Source organism: Geotrypetes seraphini, chromosome 2 (assembly GCF_902459505.1).
Source record: "Geotrypetes seraphini chromosome 2, aGeoSer1.1, whole genome shotgun sequence".
In the NCBI taxonomy this organism is placed as follows: Eukaryota; Metazoa; Chordata; class Amphibia; order Gymnophiona; family Dermophiidae; genus Geotrypetes; species Geotrypetes seraphini.
Window position 1 is genome coordinate 4,650,606 of NC_047085.1, and position 21,939 is coordinate 4,672,544.

Genomic DNA, 21,939 nt, shown 5'->3' on the forward strand with positions numbered 1-21,939 from the left:
GTCTCCAAAAAGGAGTACCTAAATGGGCCACCGTGTGTGCGGATCGCCGGACAAGATGGACCTCAGTCTGATCCGGTGAAGGCATTTCTTATGTTCTTATGTTTACAAAAGATTACAAGAGGTACAAAATGAGTGAACTTAAGAGAGAAGAGAATGAGTAATAGGTCAAGAAAACCGTTATTGAGAGAGGTGTATGGGTCAGTTGTCTAGGTACTTCAGGAATAGGTATGTTTTTAGGCACTTCCTGAATTCCTCGTAAGTGGTGGGTGAAAGCAATTGTTCTAGGTCTTTGCCCCATAATGCTGCTTGATGTGAGAGAAGGTGTTTGTGGTGTTTTTTTAGTTTGCAACCTCTGATTGGGGGGGAAACGAAGTTCAGATCTGAGCTTCTCTTGTGTTTGTTGGTGGAGAAGGTGAAAAGGTCTGTTATGTATTTAGGGGCTAGACCATATAGTACTTTGAAGCAGAGGCAGGCGAACTTAAACTTTACGCGTGCTTCTGTCAGTAGCCAGTGCAACTGCCGGTAGTAAGCTGTCATGTGATCAAATTTCTTTAACCCGAAGATAAGTCTGACCGCTGCATTTTGCACTAGTTGCAGACGTCGCATATTCTTTTGGGAAATTGCTAAATAGGCGATGTTGCAGTAGTCAAGTTGACTTAGTCCGAGGGATTGTACCAGGATTCTGAATGCTGACATATCAAAATATGACTTAACAGATCTCAGTTTCCAGAGAGTGAAAAAACCCTTTCTGATTAAGGAGTCCACCTGGTCTTTCATGGTTAGGCATTAATCCAGAGTTACACCCAATATCTTCATGGTGGACTGAATAGGTAACTAAGATCGTTGATGTATAGTGGGGTTTTGGTGTCAAGCAGGTGAGGGGAAGCAATTAAGAATTTTGTTTTTTCTGAATTAAGTTTGAGCTTAAAGTCTGTCATCCATTGCTCCATCACATTTATTGCTTCTGTTGTCTTGGGAATGGTTTCCGAGATAGAGTTAGCAAATGGGATGATGATCGTAAAGTCATCTGCGTAACTGAATAGTTTTATCCCTAGCTGGGTTAATTGCATGCCCAATGAGGACATGTAGACATTGAAAAGCAATGGGGATAGCGCACCTTGTGGCACACCGGATGAATTGCTCCAGGTATCGGAGAGATCATAGTTGAAACGTACCTGATAGGTACGAGATGTAAGGAAGCCACGAAACCAGTTCAACACCTCATCCCTGATTCCAATGGCATCCAGGCATTGAAGCAATTTCCCATGGTCTACCAGATCGAAAGCAGAGCTCATATCGAATTGCATGATCAGGGCATTGAGGCCCTTGCTAAACAATAGGCGCAGATTGTCTAAGATAGCCATGATTACTGTCTCCGTACTGAATAAAGGTCTAAAACTGGATTGAGTTTCATGGAGGAGAGAGAACTGGTTGAGATATTCCATCAGTTGGGTGTGAGCCAATCCCTCCATAATTTTTAAAATAAATGGGATGGATGCTATAGGTCTGTAGTTAGTTACTAGCGCTGATGGTTCCTTTCTATTTTTTAGGATTGGGGTTATTATTATGTGATTGTTGTTACTGAGGAACTTCCCATTTTTTAGGTTATGGGCTAAGTAGTGTAGCAATGATAATTTAAATTCTAATGGCGCCACTTTCATAATTTCCGGGAGGCATGAGTTTCGGACGCAATAAAATTTAGAATATTTGTTGTCTAGTTTGGTGTAGTTATTCCATTCTAAGTCTTGAAAGGAACTCCAGATCATGTCTGCTGGTATTTCATTTCCTTGAGCGTTAGCTATTTGGTGGTCACTGGGGACGTTTGTTAAACAGTTGTTTCTTAGGTTTTTAATTTTTGAATCAAAATGCAGAGGGTAGTTTAGAGTTGTGCACGGGCATGGTGTAATGAGTGGTGTCAAATAGATTTGTGATCAGGTTGAACAGCTCTTTTGTATTGATTCCTTGTGAACCATTGCAAGATAAGTTGATTTTAGTAGAGTAGAATGCTTTACATTTGTCTTTTATTAGTTGTTTGTAGGTTTTTATGTTGGCTCTCCATTTGTTACAGTCTGCCAATTCTCCTGTTTTTTTCCAAGTTCTTTCTAGTCGTCTAGCTAGTTGTTTTGTTTTTAGGAGTTCGGTGTCAAACCATTTGTTATATTTATTTACATTACTTTTGCTATTATATTTAGGGGCAATTTTATCTAAAATGGATGTGCTGGTTTGTTGTCCAGTGGTTCCAGAAATCGACTCCTTCTACTATCTCCGTTTGCAGTTCGTATTGAGACCAGTATTCTTCTGGATTAATGTAACCTCTTGTGTAATGCTCTCTTTTTATCATCGGACGTGTTTTAGATTTTCGGTGAGACCAGATTAACTTGAAATAGTAAGTGAAATGGTCAGACCAGATGTCGTGACACCAGGTACCACCTATCCCATGACTCTTTAATTTTCTCAGGAGCCTCTCGTGAAGAACTTTATCAAAAGCTTTCTGAAAATCTAGGTACACTATATCAACCTGCTCACCTTTATCCACATGTTTATTCACACCTTCAAAGAAGTCAAGCAAATTTGTGAGGCAAGATCTCTCTTGGCTGAACCCATGCTGACTCTGTCTCATTAAATCAAGTTTGTCTACGTGTTCCATAATTTTATTTTTTATAATCGCTTCTACCACTTTGCCCGGCACTGAAGTGAGGCTTACCGATCTGTAATTTCACGGTTTTCCCCTGGAGCCCTTTTTAAAAATCGGCGTAACATTGGCCACCCTCCAATCTTCAAGTACTGCAGACAATTTTAGCGACAGGTTACAGATCAGTAACAGCAGGTCAGCAATTTCATTTTTGAGTTCTTTTAATACCCTGGGATGTATACCATCCGGTCCTGGCGATGTATTACTTTTTAACTTGTCGATTTGACTTAGTACATCTTCCAGATTCACCAAGATTTCTTTCAGTTCCTCCGCATCATCACTCTTGAAAACCATTTCCAGTTCAGGTAGATCTCTTACATCTTCTTCCGTAAAGTCCGAAGTAAAGAATTCATTCAGTCTTTCCGCTATGGCCTTATTCTCCCTGCTTGTCCCTTTTGCTCCTTGATCATCCAACAGTCCCACAGATTCCCTCACAGGTTTTCTGCTTCTGATGTACCTAAAAAAAATTGCTATGAGTTTTTGCCTCTTTTGCAAGTTTCTCTTCATATTCTTTCTTAGCTGTCTTCATCAATGCTTTGCATCTAACTTGCCAGTGCTTGTGTTTCTTCTTATTGTCTTCATTCGGATCTTTTTTCCATTCTTTAAAGGATGTTTTTTTGGCTCTGATAGCCTCTTTCACTTCACCTTTTAACCACGCCAGCTCTCGTTTCTTCTTCTTTCCACCTTTGCTGATACATGGAATACATCTGATCTGGGCTTCCACGATGGTATTTTTAAATAACATCCACGCCTGGTTTATAGTCCTAACCTTTGCAACTGAACCTTTTAGCTTTTTAACCATTTTCCTCATTTTATCATTGTCGCCCTTCCGTTGTCTTTATCGGATGCCGGAAAGTGAATACCTTTTGATTTTTCTATGTTTAATGAAAGTTTATTACAGTGTAACCAAGTGCTGGTTTTGTCTAGTTTGGCACTGATTTCCTGGATTTGACCAACTTGTGTTGGGTCGATAGGATGTAAAAGTTGAACATTGTCAGCATATGCATAAGTGGTGAAGCTGATGGATTGTGCCAAAGCAAGTAAAGGGGCTAAAAAGATATTGAAGAGTAGAGGGGATAATATAGAACCCTGCGGAACTTCAAATTTTTGTGAGATTGGATCAGAAATTGAGTTATTGAAATTTACTTTAAAGTTTTGATCAGTGAGAGTTAAGTGCAGAGTCCATTGGTTTGGAGGCGATTGAGGAGAATCAAAGGCTGCTGTTAAGTCGAGAGATATTAAAAGAACTGATTTGCGATGATCACGATAGTAAAGTGTTTGTGGTTAGGCCAATTAAAGAGAGTTCTGTGGAATAATTGATGCGAAAACTCATTTGGTTTGAATGAAGAGCATTGGTTTTATCAAGAAAGTCAGAAAGTTGGTTAAATACAATTTTTTCCCGTGTGTTTAGCAGTGAACGGGAGATTAACTATTGGATGGTAGCTGGAACATTGATCATCTGGTAAGTTTATGTTCTTTAGTTTTGGAAAAACTAGAGCAGATTTCCAAATTTTTGGGACTGTACTGGAAGAAAGGCTTTTGTTCATCATTTCTTGAAGAAATGGACCAAAACTAAACTTTAAGCTTATATACCGCATCTTCTCTATAAATATAGAGCTCGACACGGTTTACAAAAGTTAAAAGGGAAGTACAGTGGGAGTTGGTGGTAAAAGGAAGTGGAAATTTACATTTTTGAAAATAGCCAAGTTTTCAGGTGTCTACAGAATAGTTGGAAAGAGCCCAGGGGGTTATTTGAGATATTCATGGTCTGTAAGGTTTTATATACCTGTATATTGTTAAGTGTGGGGAGTTGAAATTCAGAGAAGTAGTTGAAGGAGAGGTGGTTTTCTGAGCTTGGGGAAGCTGGAGGTGTGGAGAGTGTGGTGTTACCAAGGTTAGAATAAATTGTTGTAATCGTTTTATCGGAATAATCTGTGAGATATGATGCTGAGGGTTTGGTTGAAGATGATATAGTCCATTTTGAATAGGGTGAGAGAGAACGGTCAATAGCATAAAGAGCTGAAGAATTGTGTGAGTTAGTAATGTGCTTTGAATAGTAATTTTTCTTAGCTGTTTGAATCGCAAGTTTGTAATGAGTGGCTAATTCTTTATATTGTAGAAGAGGGGGTATGTTGTTGTCATCATTTCCGTTCAGAGGATCGAAGTTGTTGTCGTAGAAGAACTAAGTTTGGGGAGTACCATGGTTTCTTTTATGAGCGCAATGACAATGTCTTTTTTTGAAGGGGAGCTAGAGTGTCTGAGTGTGTGTGGTGATGTCCCATAATTTTGTCTACTTTTCCACATCGAGATTTATAAAATCTTCAATGTCAAGAGATAAGGAATGCTCAATGGCAGATGAAGAGATTTTACTGTAATCTCGATAGTTGTAAATATGCATGAGAGGCAGGGTCGAATTGGCAAGTAGTAGTAGTTGGAGGGTGATTTAATGAGTTGTCGGTCCAGGGAAGAGTAAAGGTTTTCTGATTTTTAAACATGGATTCAAGGGATTTGGGCCCAAAGATCATGTCAATAGTATGGCCTGCTACATGAGTGGGGGTGGTAACTAATGATATTAGAGAGATGACAGAGATTAGTTAGGATGTCAGAAATATTAGTATTATTTAGTGTGTCAAAATGTATATTGAATTCCCCATGCTCCACAGCCTGACAATACTTGCAGGTCCTGGGATGATGGTTGCAACCAGAGACATGGTTCTTTGGGCAAGAGCTCACCTTTGCCTGCTTTAAGAAACGCTCATCACCCGTTGGTGACTGCAAATGGATCCACTGTGATGATGGAAGCTCACACTGCTTCTTGTGACCTTGGGCACCCAATCCCCCTGTTGCCCCAGGTACATTAGATAGATTGTTAGCCCACTGGGACAGACAGGTGAAAATGCTTGAGTACCTGAATAAATTCGTGTAAACCGTTCTGATCTCCCCTGGGAGAATGGTACATAAAACTGAATGAATTAATAAATATTTAAAGAAAAAAAATAAGAGAAACTCTGTCATATCATGGACTTCAGAGGCTTGTGCTAATTTCAATTCAAAATGGTTTCCTTTGGTATCTTAATCCTTCCAAAACAAGAACTGGCTCTGTTCCTTGGATCTAAATTAAACATATAGGCATATAGAAATACATCCAAGTTGAGTATGTCTGTCAGATTTTGAATGGTATTCATAGTACTAGAAAGACTCTTTTAGTAATCACTTATGCAAAACCTGCTTAAGAACGTAAGATAAGAATGATTCCACTGGATCATACCAAGAGTCCATCTAGCTTAGTATCCTCTTTCCAACAGTGGCCTGTACAGGACACAAGTACCTGGAAGGAGTCCTAAAAAGTATCAAGATCTCTTCTACACCCTATTGCCACATGTGTGCAGTTCTTCTCTGGAAAGTTGTAATCTGAAAATGTGGTTACCTATTTTTTCTGACTTGGGCTCTGTTGTTCATTAACCCAGGCGAGAGGACTGCCAGCAGGTAGGTAACTTTGCATACCACTAAACCTCATCAAAGTTTAATATGCATTGAGCCCTGCCTTACTTGTATAGTTAAAATGACTGAATATAGTAGAGGTCTATTTAATAAGGAAAAATACTATCTGAGGTGAAATAGAGAACAAATTCATATCAATAGGTAGTGACTTGGGTGTTTGAGGTCTGGTAGCAAAAATAAATTGATATGAGTTTGCTCTCTGTCACCTTGTATAGAATAAAGGAAAATGTTACAGAAATCAGTTCTCTCGGTTTCCATTGTGACAGTTGTATCATGATCAGTTTAGATCTGTGGTTTTCAACCTAGTCATTGGGACAAAACCAGCCAATCAGGATATCTACAATGAATAGGCATGAGACAAATTTATATGTCCAGTAAATATCTCTCGTGCATACTCACTATTGATATATTTGAAACCTTGACTAGCTGGGTTGAGAGGCGTGGCTTGGTAGCGCATGAAAACGGTCGGGTGAGGAAGGAGCTTCGTGCTGGCAGACTTTTTAAAGTCAAATAAGTTACGAGAAAGATTTTTCTTTTTACTCAAACAAGTGTTAGAAACATAAAATGGCTTTGGGAAAGCAAACAAAGAATGATTCAGCGTTTGTAGCCACATGAAGCATAAAAAGATCAAAACCAGAGCCAGTAACCCCGTTGAAGACTCCATTGAATAAATATGGTAATGACGAAAGTGAGGTTTTGAAGGAGCTTTGAGAAATTAAAGAAATTGTGTTGGATAACGCAAAGAAGTTAAAATATCTTGGAGAAGAAGTTTCTAATCTTAATAAAAGAATGGAGAGGGTGGAAATAAAAGTAAATCATATGGAGAAAAGAATTGAAGAGACGGAGGCAGAGCTAATTCAAATAAAACTGGATCGGAAAAAAAATGAAATACTTACCCTTGATCTGGAGGACTGCTCAAATAGAGAGAGGAGGAGTAATTTAAGGATCTTGGGTTTACCGGAAGGGTTGGAGAAAAGTAATCCAATTTCCTTTCTGGAGAATTTTATACCTAAAATACTGCCTCTTAAAACAAAGTTTCATATAGAGATTGAGAGGGCGCATAGGATCCCTGCAAAGAGATCTGATAGGCAGGTGGGTCCACGTCCATTAATATTTAAGTTGTTAAGGCATCAACAGGTCATGGAGATATTTCATTTGGCAAAACAAAATAAAAACTTAAAATGCCAGGATGCCCGTATACATATAGTGCCTGATTTTGCTAGAGCTACTGCAAACAACAGGAATAGGTTTTTGGAGCTCAGACTTCATTTAAGAGCTATGGGGGCCAAATACGGGCTGCTATATCCTGCAATTATGAAGATTACTTTTGAGAATAAAACTATTAATTTTGATGAGCCAGAAAAACTACAAGATTTTTTATATAAACAGGAGCAGCCAATGTCATCATGAATCCTCTATTGGATATTAAAGAATTTATTAATTTATATTAGGTTATATTTTTATTTTCATTCTGAGATTGTGTGTTAGAAAGCAATACAATATGATTTCAAATATAGAAATTTTGCCTTCATAAAATACTAAGAACATCAGAAAAGAATGCTATGGATACAGTTCAAATTGTATGGTTTAATGGCTTCTGATGCGAGACGTATAACGGTCTTTTCAGATTCTGATTCCAATAAGGAGATCACATTCCTGCTGGCCTAGTTCATACTGAAGTATATCGAAACCTCCAAATCCATGACTATAAGGTAGTATTGGAGGAGATGGAACTCATCAAGGACATTCTAAAATAGTTTCTTCAGCTCGGCCAGTGAGAGAAAGACTGCCCTGTTTTTTTTTATGCTGCCCAGCAGGAAGACGGAAAGACAGGCAATTTTATAGGAACGTCAGCTTTCAGTGTTTACCAATATATGTCTGAAAAATGATTCTGAAGTGGGCACAGGAGAAATTCTCAATATAGAAGAAAGTTTAGAGCACGAGTGAGGTAGCTGAGCAGGATGACAATGACGGATGCCAGCTGTCCCAGAATAAGAAAACGTTGTGTGTAATGAGAGTTTCTACAGCGTTAAGATGAATAACCTATTTATTTATAACAACATAAAAATGTCAGTGTGGTTTGTAGATGAGAACATGCTGTATTAGGATGGATAATCTGCCGGCAGAAATAAAATGGAAACGGAAGGAATTGGAATGAAAACTACCAGTGCCATATTGGGATAAAATGACGTAAAAACTGTGGAAATACGTTTTTTTTCTCGAACCAGTGCTACATATATATCAACATCATTAAATAATCCATTCCTGCTGAGTTCCCCCCCCCCACCTGCCCATCTTCCGACTCATTCAAACTTTACACAATACCAGATGTTTGCTCCCGCTGATTTCTTACCCCACATAGGATCAAATATTAGCAGATAGCATATTAGCTCCTGAGATCTTTCGTACCCCACTCTGATGGGTTATATATTGCTCGTTTTGCCTAACTATTCAATCCAGCAGTGGAAACCCCGAAAGACTTCTAAAATGAAGCGGGAGCTTATAAATAACGAAGAAGATGATATGGGGAATTTGACGGAAGAAGGAACTCATATAGAAGACAACATCCGTGATTTTTGAAATATAGCAGATTTGATGATTGTATGATTACCTGGAGCAAGATGAGGAAATCAACACAATTCAAAATTTCCTGCAACTTTGTTTATTAAATGAAGTGATAGATCCTGAGTTATTGGAAGATTTTTACGCTAAGGATAACAAGTCAGATTAACAGGAAAGAACGCATTTTGTTATGAAGAGATATCAGCAGGTTATTTCAGATTTGGGACATAACATTAGGAAAGGAAGAGAACTTGAATTGTTTAGCTTTGTCACAATCCTATATAGAGATTTCCTATATTAACATGTCCTTCATTTATAAAAAAGGATTAATGTATAGTCCTGGATTAGATCTATACTACAGATTTGAGGAATATATGTATTATCCCAGGACAAGCAGGCAGCATATTCTTGACTGATGTGTGACGGCACCAACAGAGCCCTGGTACGGACAATTTTAGAGTGATTGCACTCTAAGAACTTAGAAAGTTCTAGTTAGGCCACACCGCTGCTAGATTGTATATAAATAATAAATTCTCAGAACGTTTTAATTTGCAGAGGGGGGTTAGACAAGGCTGTCCCTTATCTCCTTTGCTTTTTGATATTGTATTAGAACCTTTGTTATTAGCTATTCCTCCCCAAAACACCAACCAAGTATTCAGATCCCTGAAATGTAACGTAATCTTATTTGTACTCTAACTGTAATCTATTTGTTATATCACACAGTAACGTACAGTCAATTTAATATCCAATGTGCAAGTTCTTCCGGAATTAAACCAGGTACCTCTCCTCCCTTGTAACAAAAAAAAACAACCCCCCCCAAAACTGTTGTAACTTCACTGGAAATGTCCAGTTAGCTCTTTTGTAATCCGCCTTGAACTGCAAGGTATAGGCGGAATAGAAGTCCCTAATGTAATGTAATATAGGGTATTCCTTATTCAGATCGGGAATACAAGGTCTCTGCATATGCAGATGATATACTACTGCTTCATTTGAGAAATCCAGAAACAACCATTCCATGCTTACTTGAATTGATAGAGAAATTTGGTAAATTTTCAGGATATAATATAAACTGGAGCAAATCAGAAGTTATTCCACTAAATGTACATTGTACAAAAGGCTTGTTTGATTCATTCCCCTTTCTATGGAAGGAGGATGGAATAAAATATTTAGGTATTAGGATAAAAAAATACGCTGGAAGACACAATGAAAGAGAATGAAAAATTTTTTATTACAGAACGTAACAAATGTGTGAGCAATGGAATCCTTTACATCAGGGGTGTCCAACCTGCGGCCCCGTGAAGTATTTTGTGCGGCCTCGGTCAAGGGTGATGCAGTGTTTTCCTCTGCTGTCCCCAGGTGTTTACCATCTTGCCGGCTCCCTCCTCCATCTTGCTGCAGCATTTGCATGTTTGTGCTGCTCCAGAAAATTTTTTTTCGGCCAGTGAGGCCCAGGGAAGCCAAAAGGTTGGACATCCCTGATTTACATCTTTCTTGGTGGGGGAGAGTTCAAACAGACGGAGACTATGTAGAAGCGGACTCGGAAAAAGCCCAACTGTTAAATGAATACTTCTGCTCAGTCTTCACCCGCATATGCAGATGATATACTACTGCTTCATTTGAGAAATCCAGAAACAACCATTCCATGCTTACTTGAATTGATAGAGAAATTTGGTAAATTTTCAGGATATAATATAAACTGGCCCTCAGCTACAGACAAGGGTTGACGCAGATGACCCGTTTAGTAATTTCGAGTTTACACCCAGCGGTGTCTACTGCGAGCTGTCAAAGCTTAAGGTTAACAAGGCAATGGGGCCTGACAACCTACACCCCAGGGTGCTCAGGGAGTTGTGTGATGTCTTGGCGGAACCGCTATCCGCGCTCTTCAATCTCTCCCTTAGTACGGGTAACGTCCCGTTGGACTGGAAGACGGCTAACGTCATTCCACTCCACAAGAAAGGCTCCAAGATGGAGACAGCAAACTACAGACCGGTGAGTCTCACATCAATAGTGTGCAAACTAATGGAAACTCTAATCAAACACCAATTGGATACGATCCTGAACGAGGAGAATCTACAGGATCCCTGTCAACATGGATTTACTAAGGGGAGATCCTGCCAATCCAATCTGATCAGCTTATTTGACTGGGTGACGAGGAAGCTGGATGTTGGGGAGTCCCTGGACATCGTGTACCTGGACTTCAGTAAAGCATTCGATAGCGTACCACACCGCAGGTTGCTGAGCAAGATGAGTTCTATAGGATTGGACGACACATTGACGAAATGGGTTGGGAACTGGCTTGGAGGTAGGCTTCAGAGGGTAGTGGTGAACGGCACCCCCTCCAAAATGACGGAGGTAATCAGTGGAGTGCCGCAGGGCTCGGTCCTGGGCCCGATCCTATTCAACATGTTTATAAGAGACTTGGGCAGAAGGGCTGCGAGGTAAAATAACATTATTTGCCGATGACGCCAAACTAAGCAATGTAGTGGGCAAAAGCACAACAGACATAAATTCAATGTCCGAAAACATGATGCACGACCTACTCCTACTGGAGCGCTGGTCTAGGTCCTGGCAACTCAGCTTCAATTAGAGAGCTGCACGGGAACGGGGACGACGGGAATCCCGCGGGACCCGCGGATTCCCCCTTCAGGTCACGGGGATCCCGTGGGGACGCCCCCTAGGGTCGCGGGAATCCCGTGGGGACGCCTCCGAGGATCGCGGGGTTCCTGCAGGGCTGGATGTACTAAGTCACGCGACTTTTCTCCCTACCTGCTCTGCTTGCAGCACAGAGCCGAACGGAAGTCTTCCCGACGTCAGCGCTGACGTCGGAGGGGAGGGAGGGCTTAAACAAAGCCCTCCCTCCCTCCAACGTCAGCGCTGACGTCAGGAAGACTTCTGTTCGGCTCTGTGCTGTAGGCAGGGCAGATAAGGAGAAGGAGAGTAGAGTAGCCTCGTGGCTCGAGTGGCTACCAAGGGAGGGGGCGGTCCGCCCCAGTGCAGCACAGCTGGCCAGGTCCCCTTACTTTTTGTGGCGCTTCCCCAACTGACCAACAACAGCCCCGGTCCGACAAACCTCCCTGCCCTTAACCGCGAATCTAAATTACCTTCTTACAGCAGCTGTAAGAAGGAAATTTAGATTCGCAGTTAAGGGCAGGGAGGTTTGTCAGACCGGGGTTGTTGTCGGTCGGTCGGTCGGGGAAGTGCCACAAAAGTAAGGGGACCTGGCCGGCTGTGCTGCACCCGGGGCGGGAGAGAAGGAGGAGGGAGAAGGACACTGAAAGCACATGTGGAAGACAGAGGGGGGAGAAGGACGCTGACAGGACATGGGGAAGATGGGGGGGGGAGAAGGATGCTGAAAGGAAATGGAGAAGAGAGAGTGGGGAGAAGACGCTGGCAGGGAAGAAGACAGAGATGCCAGACTATGGGGGGAGCGGAGGGAAGAAGATGGGTGCCAGACCAATTTGGAAGGAGGGAGAAAGGGAGAGGCACAGTAACAGAGCAAATGGAAGACGCAGAAGGAAGGGAGACAGTGGATGGAAGGAACTGAATGAGAACATGAGGAAAGCAGAAACCAGACAACAAAGATAGGAAAAGAATTATATTTATTTATTTTTTTTTTTTGTTTCAGGATAAAGTAGTATATTAGTTGTGTTGGTAAAAATTTATAAACAAAAGAGGCTCTGGTAGAAACCCGTTTACAAAGTATGTATTCTTCCCAATTAATATTTCCAAATTAATAAAGTCTTTTTGCTTATTTGTAAATGGGTTTCTACCAGAGCCTTTAATTCAGTAGCATAATTAAATGAAATAACTATTTCTGAAGTTTATAGGGACGGGCGGGGACGGAGGGGATTCCTCACGGGGATGGGCGGGGACGGAGGGGATTCCTCGTGGGGACGGGTGGGGACGGGTGGGATTCCTCACGGGGACAGGTAGGATTTCTGTCCCCATGCAACTCTCTAGCTTCAATGCCAAAAAATGCAAAGTCATGCACCTGGGCAGCCAAAATCCATGCAAGACTTATACCCTTAATGACGAGATCCTAACAAGAACTGAAGCAGAACGAGACTTAGGGGTGATCGTCAGTGAGAACATGAAGACTGCCAATCAAGTGGAGCAAGCTTCATCCAAGGCAAGGCAAATCATAGGTTGCATACGCAGGAGTTTCGTCAGCCGTAAGCCTGAGGTCATTATGCCATTGTATAGATCCATGGTGAGGCCCCACCTGGAATACTGTGTACAATTCTGGAGGCCGCATTACCTTAAGGATGTGCTGAGACTGGAGTTGGTCCAGAGAATGGCCACCCGGATGGTCTCGGGACTCAAGGATCTTCCGTACGAGGAACGGCTGGATAAGTTGCAGCTGTACTCACTCGAACGCAGAGAGAGGGGTGACATGATCGAGACATTCAAATATCTCATGGGCCGCATCGAGGTGGAAGAAGATATCTTCTTTTTCAAGGGTCCCGCGGCAACAAGGGGGCATCCGTGGAAAATCAGGGGTGGGAAACTGCACGGGGACACCAGGAAATTCTTTTTCACTGAAAGGGTGGTTGATCGCTGGAATAGTTTTCCACTTCAGGTTATTGAGGCCAGCAGCGTGCCTGATTTTAAGGCCAAATGGGATAGACACGTGGGATCTATTCACAGAGAAAGGTAAGGGAGGGTTATTGGGGTGGGCAGACTAGATGGGCCGTGGCTCTTATCTGCCGTCTATTTCTATGTTTCTATATTGCCTGTGGTTTGTTATCAAATGGGTATGATACCAATATTTTTCAGGGGTCCTTTTATAAAAAATTAAATCGTATTCTTACAAAATTTATTTGGCTGGGTAAAATTCCTAGAATTGCTTTAGTATCTGTACAAAAGCCAGTTACAGAGGGTGGGGGTAAATTTTCCCAATTTTTATAGGTATCATCAAGCCTATATTTTGCGCCATTGCTCATTGACAATACCCCAGATTGGTTGTGGTTGGAATGGCGACTCATGTTTCCTCTACGTTTATGTCATATTCTTAGTATCAAATTGCCTAGATTGTATAAAGAAAACAGAATTTTAATGGATACATGGAAAACCTTATGATATGTCAGTAATTTAACATCTATTCCAATCTATAAATCGACGAATCAAACTATATGGCTAAACTCCAAGATTCAAATTGGCGGATTTAAGGTCATCTGGAAGCATTGGATGATAGCAGATATACGTATTTTAGATGATGTTATTTCAAATGGTAAACTGCTTGATTTTTCACAGTTACAACATAAAAATGGTCTTAATAAATCACAAAGCTTTAGATGGTTGCAACTGAAGCAGGCCATTCAGGTAGGCCATTCAGGCCATTCCCTGAATGGAAAAATCTTAATACGCGATATAGTTTGGAATTTTTATACTTTCAGGTGGACTTCCTGGGACACCAGGCCGCACAGTGGTATAAATTGATAAACGGATTTGTAAATAAAAAACCTAAAACTGGTCTTAGGGATATTTGGAGCATTGAGATTAAGCATCAGATTTCTGCGTCTCAATGGCCACGAATTTGGTTTTGGAGGATGAGATGTACAGTGTCCGCATCTATGAGACAAACTTGTTTTTTTCTCCTGCATAGAGCATTTTGGACCCCAGTTAGATTACAAAAATTAAATAGCTCTAAGTCTAATAGATGCTGGCATTGTAATCTTGAAGCAGGGACTCTAGATCACTTATTATTCTATTGTCCATTTATTTTGGCCTTTTGGAAATCAATATGGGGCCAAATAAATTGTTTATTGGAAAATTGTGTGGCATTATCATATGATACAGTTCTATTTGGTATGTCAATGAGAGCAAAGAGCCAAATTTAATCTAAAAATAACAGGCTTCTATTGATGATGACTGGGGTCACCATACAACATATCACAAGTAATTGGAAGAATTGAAATAGACTCAATTACAATTTTTGGTGGAATTCGTTATGTCACATTTATAAAATGGAAAGAACAATAGCCATACAAAAAGGGAATTATAAGAAATTTAAAGAGATCTGGGGGCCATTAACAAATTATTGTAATGAATAGATACCAGTTTTCCATTATAAGTACAATGCAAATGAAGGGGTTGGAGGAGGGGGATTTCTAAATTTTTATTAAATGTTTAGATCAATAGGAAGGAAAATTTTATATGATATATGTGATTGCATAGGTTATGGTAAGGATGGGAGGGAGAGGGTTAAATTTTATGATTTAATGTTGAATATGATAGAAATTCAAGTGTTTCAATTTCAAATGTCATTTATTGATACACTTGTTGTAAGATGCAAAAATGAATAAAGATTTTTTTTAAAAACCCCAAACTGGGTTGAAAACGGCTGACTTAAATAATGGTCTGTAATCCTCACACTTCTATCACTTTTGAAATTCCTGTGAAACAAAATTCCTTTAATTATCTCTCTGAACATCATGATGGCTATTTACCCCAGTTTTTCTGTCTCCCATGATCCTTCCTTTTCATAGAAGCCAAATTCACCCTCCACTGCCTCTTCTGTCACTCAGTATGCATTGATTCACCTCCTCTATCTACTGAGGTTTTTTGTTTTGTTTTTTGCAGATGTTTATTACTTTGTGTTTGCTCCCACACTATGCTATGAGCTGAACTTTCCCCGATCCTCTCGAATACGCAAGAGATTCCTTCTGCGCAGACTCCTGGAAATGGTGAGAAACATGATCTGTGTGAGCACTTTGCAAAGTTGGAAATTTTATTGGACTTTAGTTTGAAAGAGACACAGAGTTCCTTCCCTCCACCCCCATGCACTGGCATCTCTCTCTCCTCTCCTTCCCTTCCATCTCTCCCTCCCCCTCCATGCTTTGGTGCTTTGATGCTTTGGCATCTCATCTCTCTCCCTCCCTCCCTCCTTTCTCCCTGGTCTGGCATCTCTGTCTCCTTCCCTTCCTTCCCCCATGCCTTGACATCTCTTCCTCCCCCTCCATGCCCTGGCATCTCCTTCCCTTCCCTCCATCCTTTCTTTCCCCATGGTCTGGTATCTCTATTGTCTCTTTTCCCTTCCCTGGTCTTCCTTCTCCTCCCCTCCCTCTTTCTCCCCAATTGGGTGCAGAATTTCTCTCCCTTCTCTTTCTTTGTCACCCTCCAGTCTGCAGTACTCTTGCCGCGTCGGGCCTTCCTCTTTGCTGGGTCCCATCTACTTCCTGTTTCTGTAAAGGCAGGACTCGGCAGAGAAGAAGGCATGACACGACAAGAGCAGTGAATTGGGACACTGTTGCTGCTGCTGCTGCTGCCCGGAAGAGGTTCTTGATGCCGGTGCTTGTCATCAGAGCACCCGGAGTGAACCCCACAACTCCCCCCCCCCCAGTATGCCACTGGTCACTATCCTGCCTGTGGGGGGGAGACGCTGCTCTACACAGTACATGACCCCCCCCCCCGAATCACTGACCTCCAATGCCCGTTGGTGCTGCTGCCGCTGCAGATTCACTAACCTCCATGCATCCCTCAGTGCCACTGACCTCTTTACACCCATAGGTTCTGTTGTGGCCAGTCCACTGTATGTTGAACCGGGCAGATCCTTGAGCATATTATCCCAACTAGATTATTGCAATGCTATTTACTTTGGCATTACAAAAATCTGTCTCCAAAGATTACAATTAATCCAGAATACTACTGTGAAGTTGATTTTTGGAAAAAGTAAATATGACCATGTGACCCCTTTGCTCCTGAGTCTTCATTGGTTCCCAGTTTATCTTAGAATTCAATTGAAATTTGCTTGCATCTTTTTCAAAATTTTATATGGCATTTTTATTTCCCTCGTTCCCTTATTATGGAATGTTTACAGATCCTCCTATGCAAGAGGCATCCAACAATTCAAACTCTCCCATCCAGAAAAGGAATTAAAGGAGTTAAGATCTTTAGTCAATCTCTGGCTTTTAAACTTTCGCAACTATGGAATGAACTCCCCTTAACTGAGGAGCCCTAGTCCAATCTTTTTGTAAATTTCTAAAAACTTTTTTATTTGCTAAACATTTTGAAAATTAATCTCTCTTGTTCTTGTTTAATTGTTGTAAAGCGAGTCGAGCTTCCTTAGGTTGATGACCCGATATATAATGTTAAGCTTTAGTTTAGTTTAGCATCTGCGCATGCTCAAGGTCTGCCAGCTCCTGCCCCCTCCAGGATTCTCAGAGAAGGCAGGAGCCAGCAGGACTTGTGCATTCACAGATGCTGAAGGTCCCACCAGGTTCAACATACAGTGGATCAGTGGCAGCGTAAGCTACAAGTTATAGAGGTCAGCGAATCTGCAGAAGTGGCAGCAGCACCAACGGGTATATGGGGATCAGTGACTAGGGGTTGGGAAAAATATATGTGGATAGTGGCTCAGAGGGGAGGACACCCCTGTAGTTCAGCAGGAAGAGGACAGCTGTACTAGAGAATGACACTGGGCCAAATTTTTCACCGTCCTCGCAGGAACTAAATTTCCCTACCCCATCCCCGCGAGTTCTGTCGCTGTCACTGCCCCTGCCCCATTCCTGTAAGCTCTGCCTTAACCACATAAGCCTTAAACACTTATGATTTTAAAGTGTTTGAGGCTTGTGCAGATGAGGACAGAGCTTGCAGGAAAAGAACTGGATGGGAAAATGAGTTCCTGCGGGGATGGGGAAAAATTTGTCCCCATGTCATTCTCTAAGCTGTACCAAGTGGTCAGGTGGTGGCTCAAATATAAACCGAGACCCCCCCATTTTTGTGACCCCAAAATCTTGGCTTATATTTGAGTATATACAGTAACTGAAGGGTCCTGGTCCCGACAGGACCCGTTTCACATACTGCTTCATCAGGGGATCAGATGTTAATGATGCTGTTTATAAAGGCTGTTAATAATTGTTGAATTTTAAAAAACAGTGAACGTGGAAGTCATTTCACATTTGCTGAAAAAGATTAACATCATAACTGCAATAAGATTTAACATATGTCCGATTCATACTAGCACATAAAGCAAACATTCACTGGAAAAGGAATAATTTTGTGAATAGAATATCATTCTCATTATATATTGATCTTAAAGAATCCTATTCTTCAAAAAATCCTACAATGAGGCTTAAACAGCTACCCATAGAATATGGCCAGCAGGAGAACGCTCCAAATATGAGGTCAAAATATTCTAATAAAGAAACTAGCAGTACTACAAAAAATATTTTTTAACAATAATGAAGCAGTATGTGAAATAGGTCCTCTCGGGATCAGGACCCTTCAGTTAAGTTTATAACAAGGAGGATTTTTCTTTGACCAGTGATTGATTTCTCCCTATATATCAGGCATTTATCGATTTAATTGCCAATTAAGGGAATCTGGTCTTTTTTTCCTTCTTGTCAGTTTCACAGTCAACATTGGGATAACTTATGTTCAATACTTTGAAGAAAAGAAGAAAGTTTTGCATCCTCCACTTTTGCAGATTTGTGCTTTAATGAGTGTGTGGGGGGTTAGTTCCTTTTTTGGTTTTTCCTGTGGAAAAGATTCACATTTTCATGTGCTGGAATTGTGTGGAGTATGTGGACGCCAGTGACTCTCTGAATTTTGTCTTGCAGTTATTTTTCATGCAGTTGTTAATAGGCCTAATTCAACAGGTAAGTCCCTTTGCTGCATATCTATGTGGGACTCTTATGTATCTGCTTTTGGATTGAGTTCAGAATTAGGTGACATAGCAATGGGATGTAGAGGAAGTTTGAAAGGCCCCAGGGGTGTCCAACCTGTACCTCATTTTCAGTAAAGGAGATGAACAATAGTCTCAACATTGCTTTCTGGGGTTATGCCATCACTGGATGGACAGGTCCCCCCAAATATGAAGAATAATAAATAACATGAGCAATGAAGATATGTCTGCTTGCTTGTGTAATGGCAAAATGTGTTCACTTTTCAAGTGGGTAACCAACAAAATAATGTGTAAGCAGCTGTGATTTTTGCAATAAATGATGGCAGATAGACCAGCATTACCCATCTAGTCTGCTCAGAAAAGTGGCTGGGGAGGAGGGGGGGGGGGAGGTTCTACCTACCACTCTGCATGTTATCACCCTCCCTTTTTATTTTTTTAGGCTTGCAGCTACTGCTCAAGGTTACCCCCACCCCATGCCTTTTTTAAAAGTGTAAAAGTCATTTAAGTTTGACTTTAAGTGGAAATGCCCTATATTTTTATTCCATCCCTATGTGTATCTCCCATTCCTCAAGTATTTAAATGTTTATATTATATCTTCCCCCCTCAGATTTTGAGCTCCTAAATGTAATCTTTTGGTTTTAAAGTGTGTTTTTTTGTGGGTGTGCTGAGAGGTCCTGGGTTCTGACCACAGAGGAGCAGTGGGAAGTAAAGTTAATGACAATGATAGCCAAGAGTGGTTGCATAAAAGTGTATTTTATATAGAAATAGTTTTTTTTACAAATACAGAGTATACAGTTAGATTTAGAACTGCTTCTGGGCTTTGGTGAATAAGAGAGAAAAGACAGTTGGTCCTATCTCTGAAGGAGCTAAAAGGGGAAAGAGAGGAAGCAGACAGATAGTCCAAAGCAAGAGAGGAGGGGAAGGGTTTTGATCTGCATTTATAATTTTGAGTTTTGTTCTAAAAATAGCATCTATTGTTAAGTACATATTTTTCAGCATCTTTCTATGCCTAATTTGGTACGTGTTTGAGACCATGGCCCTCAATTGACAAGATTTCCTTAAGCATTTGTATTTAGCACATCTGTTGAAACTCCAGGGCTATGGTGTATCCTCCCACTACTGTGCCAAAGGTTCTTTGTTAATCTAAAGTACTGGTATTTTAGAAGTCATTTAGTGGCGTTCTAAGGTCTTTTCTGAGACTGAATGGCCAGGGGCCTCTAGTCCAACCCATGGGCCACATGGCAAAGTGTTTAATACTGCCCAGCTTGAGGGCGATGTGGCATTTAGCTTATTGCCGTCCTTGGGTGTTTACCTTCTGGCCAGCTCTCTCCTCTCTGCCAGTCATTTCTCTGCAAAAAGCCGCAGGTAGCGGCTCCTCACATGTCTTGCGGCTGAGCTGGAAGCCTTCCCTCTGACATTGCACTGTCAGAGAAAGGTTTCCGGCTCAGCTGTGGGACGCCTATAGGAGCCGCCACCGGCAGCTTTGTGCAGAGAAATGACTGACAGGGAGGAGGAGAGAGCTGGCCAGAAGGTAAACACCCACCAGAGGGAGGCATGTACTTGAGGCACAGAATGGAGGGAGGGGGCGTGTTGGGACTTGAGAGGGAGGGAGCACAAACTTCAGACAAATGATGGAAGGAAGAAGGGAGGGCGGAGGCCTGAACTTGAGATACAGGAAGGAGGGAGGGGAGCATGAGCCATAGGATGGAAGAATGGAGGGAGTGAGAGAAAGAGATGCTGAGGTAAGGGAGAGTAAAGTAATGTAAAGTATTGTATTGTCATCGCCTGGAAATGACCAGCCATCTTCTAATGTAATCCACTTAGAACCACAAGGTACAAGCGGAATAGAAATCACTAATGTAATGTAATGTAAGAATTGGGTGTCTGAAAAGGGAAAGAGATGGTGTACATGGGGAGATGAAGAAAGAAGAGACTTGTTGGGCAGAGAGAGAATTATTGGACATGGTGAGAGAGGAATGACGTAGAGATGCATAGGGAAGAGAGAGATGAGAGGCGTAATGTTGGATGTGGTGGTGGAGAAAGAACAGTGGGATGGATGGAATAGGATGCAAGAGGGGCTTCAAGGAGGTGGAGAAGATGGGAAGAATACTAGGATCCGAGTTACATACAAATTCAATTTAAGAACGGTTTAAAAAACGGAACCCATTTTTAACCCGAGGACAGCCTGTACTACGCATGTGCGGCCTGTGGTGTATTGCCTCTAGTGTGAGGCCTATTACTTAGGCCGGGGTAATTTATTATGATTTGAAGAGGGTGTGAGAGCTGAGTGGAGAGCCTTGGTGAACCTTAACACCCAATAAAGTGCAAAGAAAGTCATTTATAACAAAACAAATCTCCTGCAGATGATTGTGGTATGATGGGGCAGTTCTACAGGTGAGGGGTAGATTTTTTAAAATGAGATCTTCATTAAAATGTTGAGGGTCAACACGATGGCTCTAACGTTATGGAATATCTCATAGGCTGTTGTTATTTACAAATTTGTGGAAAAAAAAAATAAATCTTAATATCACTGAAAAAAATCTACCCCTCACCTGCGGAACTGCGCATCACAAATCACAATCAGCTGCAGTTTAAAAAAAAAATAATAATAAATTATAATTATTTTTTTTTTTTCACTTTATTGGGTGTTAGGTCCACCAAGGCTCTCCAAACTCAGCTCTCACACCCTCTCCAAATCTTAATAAATTATGAGTGAGCTAGGGAGGGCCATGGAAGTCATTGAATCTGATTTTTAGAACCTCTGCTGCATGCAATTAATATGCGACAAGTGAGGACCCACTCAACACAGCGGTGTAATTAAAAACTTCCCAGTTCAAGGAAAGCCAAAAACAGCAAGTAAATTTTCTGTAATTGGAGCTAAGATGTACAGATGGAAAGAGACAGGAAGATGAGTGGTTGATTTTCCACGATTTGGATAGCTGCAGACTGAGAAGAAATGGTAATTTTTAATAACATGAAATTGCCAATTGGCTTTAAAGGAGACATTACTTAAAAAATATCACAAACAATTTTATAGGGACACTGTGGAGAGGAACCCATAAAAGCAGTAATACTTACCCTGACTGAGCAACCCTCTACATGCACCACTGACAGCCGCTTCAGCATCCCCGCTCTGATGAGGCTCACCGTAGCTGTAATAGAAGTGAATGGGAGAACAAGGCTTTCCGCTGTCAGCGGCACACATGGAGGATTGCTCAGTCAGGGTAAGTATTACTGCTTTTATGGGTTCCTCTCAACAGTGTCCTTTTAATGAAGGTTTATTAGATATGTACATCTTCTATATTAGTGAGTGCAAATTTGGGACCTACTCAACTTTATTTTTGCTCATCAGCTAGCGTTAGTGTTTGTGTGGCCCCAGACAAATTTTTTTCTTCCAATGCGGCCAAGGGAAGCCAAAAGATTGGACACCCCTGCTCTAATCTATCTGCACTGACATTCATAAAGTCAGATTGTTTAATATAATATTACAGAGTCCTTTGCTGACACTCTGGTTAGCCCAACAGAAATGCTGACAGTAATGTAAGGCTGTTTTGACAAG

At 41.2% G+C, this 21,939-nt stretch overlaps 1 protein-coding gene across 1 annotated transcript in view; it reads left to right on the plus strand.

Annotated features, from left to right (window-relative positions):
• The window catches only part of DGAT1 (diacylglycerol O-acyltransferase 1), a 286,769-nt gene that overhangs the window by 145,019 nt on the left and 119,811 nt on the right, over positions 1 to 21,939 (plus strand). The window contains exons 9-10 of the mRNA XM_033933026.1: positions 15,338 to 15,441; positions 18,316 to 18,354. Coding sequence (XP_033788917.1) covers positions 15,338 to 15,441; positions 18,316 to 18,354 — 143 coding nt within the window. The remainder of the gene's footprint in view (positions 1 to 15,337; positions 15,442 to 18,315; positions 18,355 to 21,939) is intronic.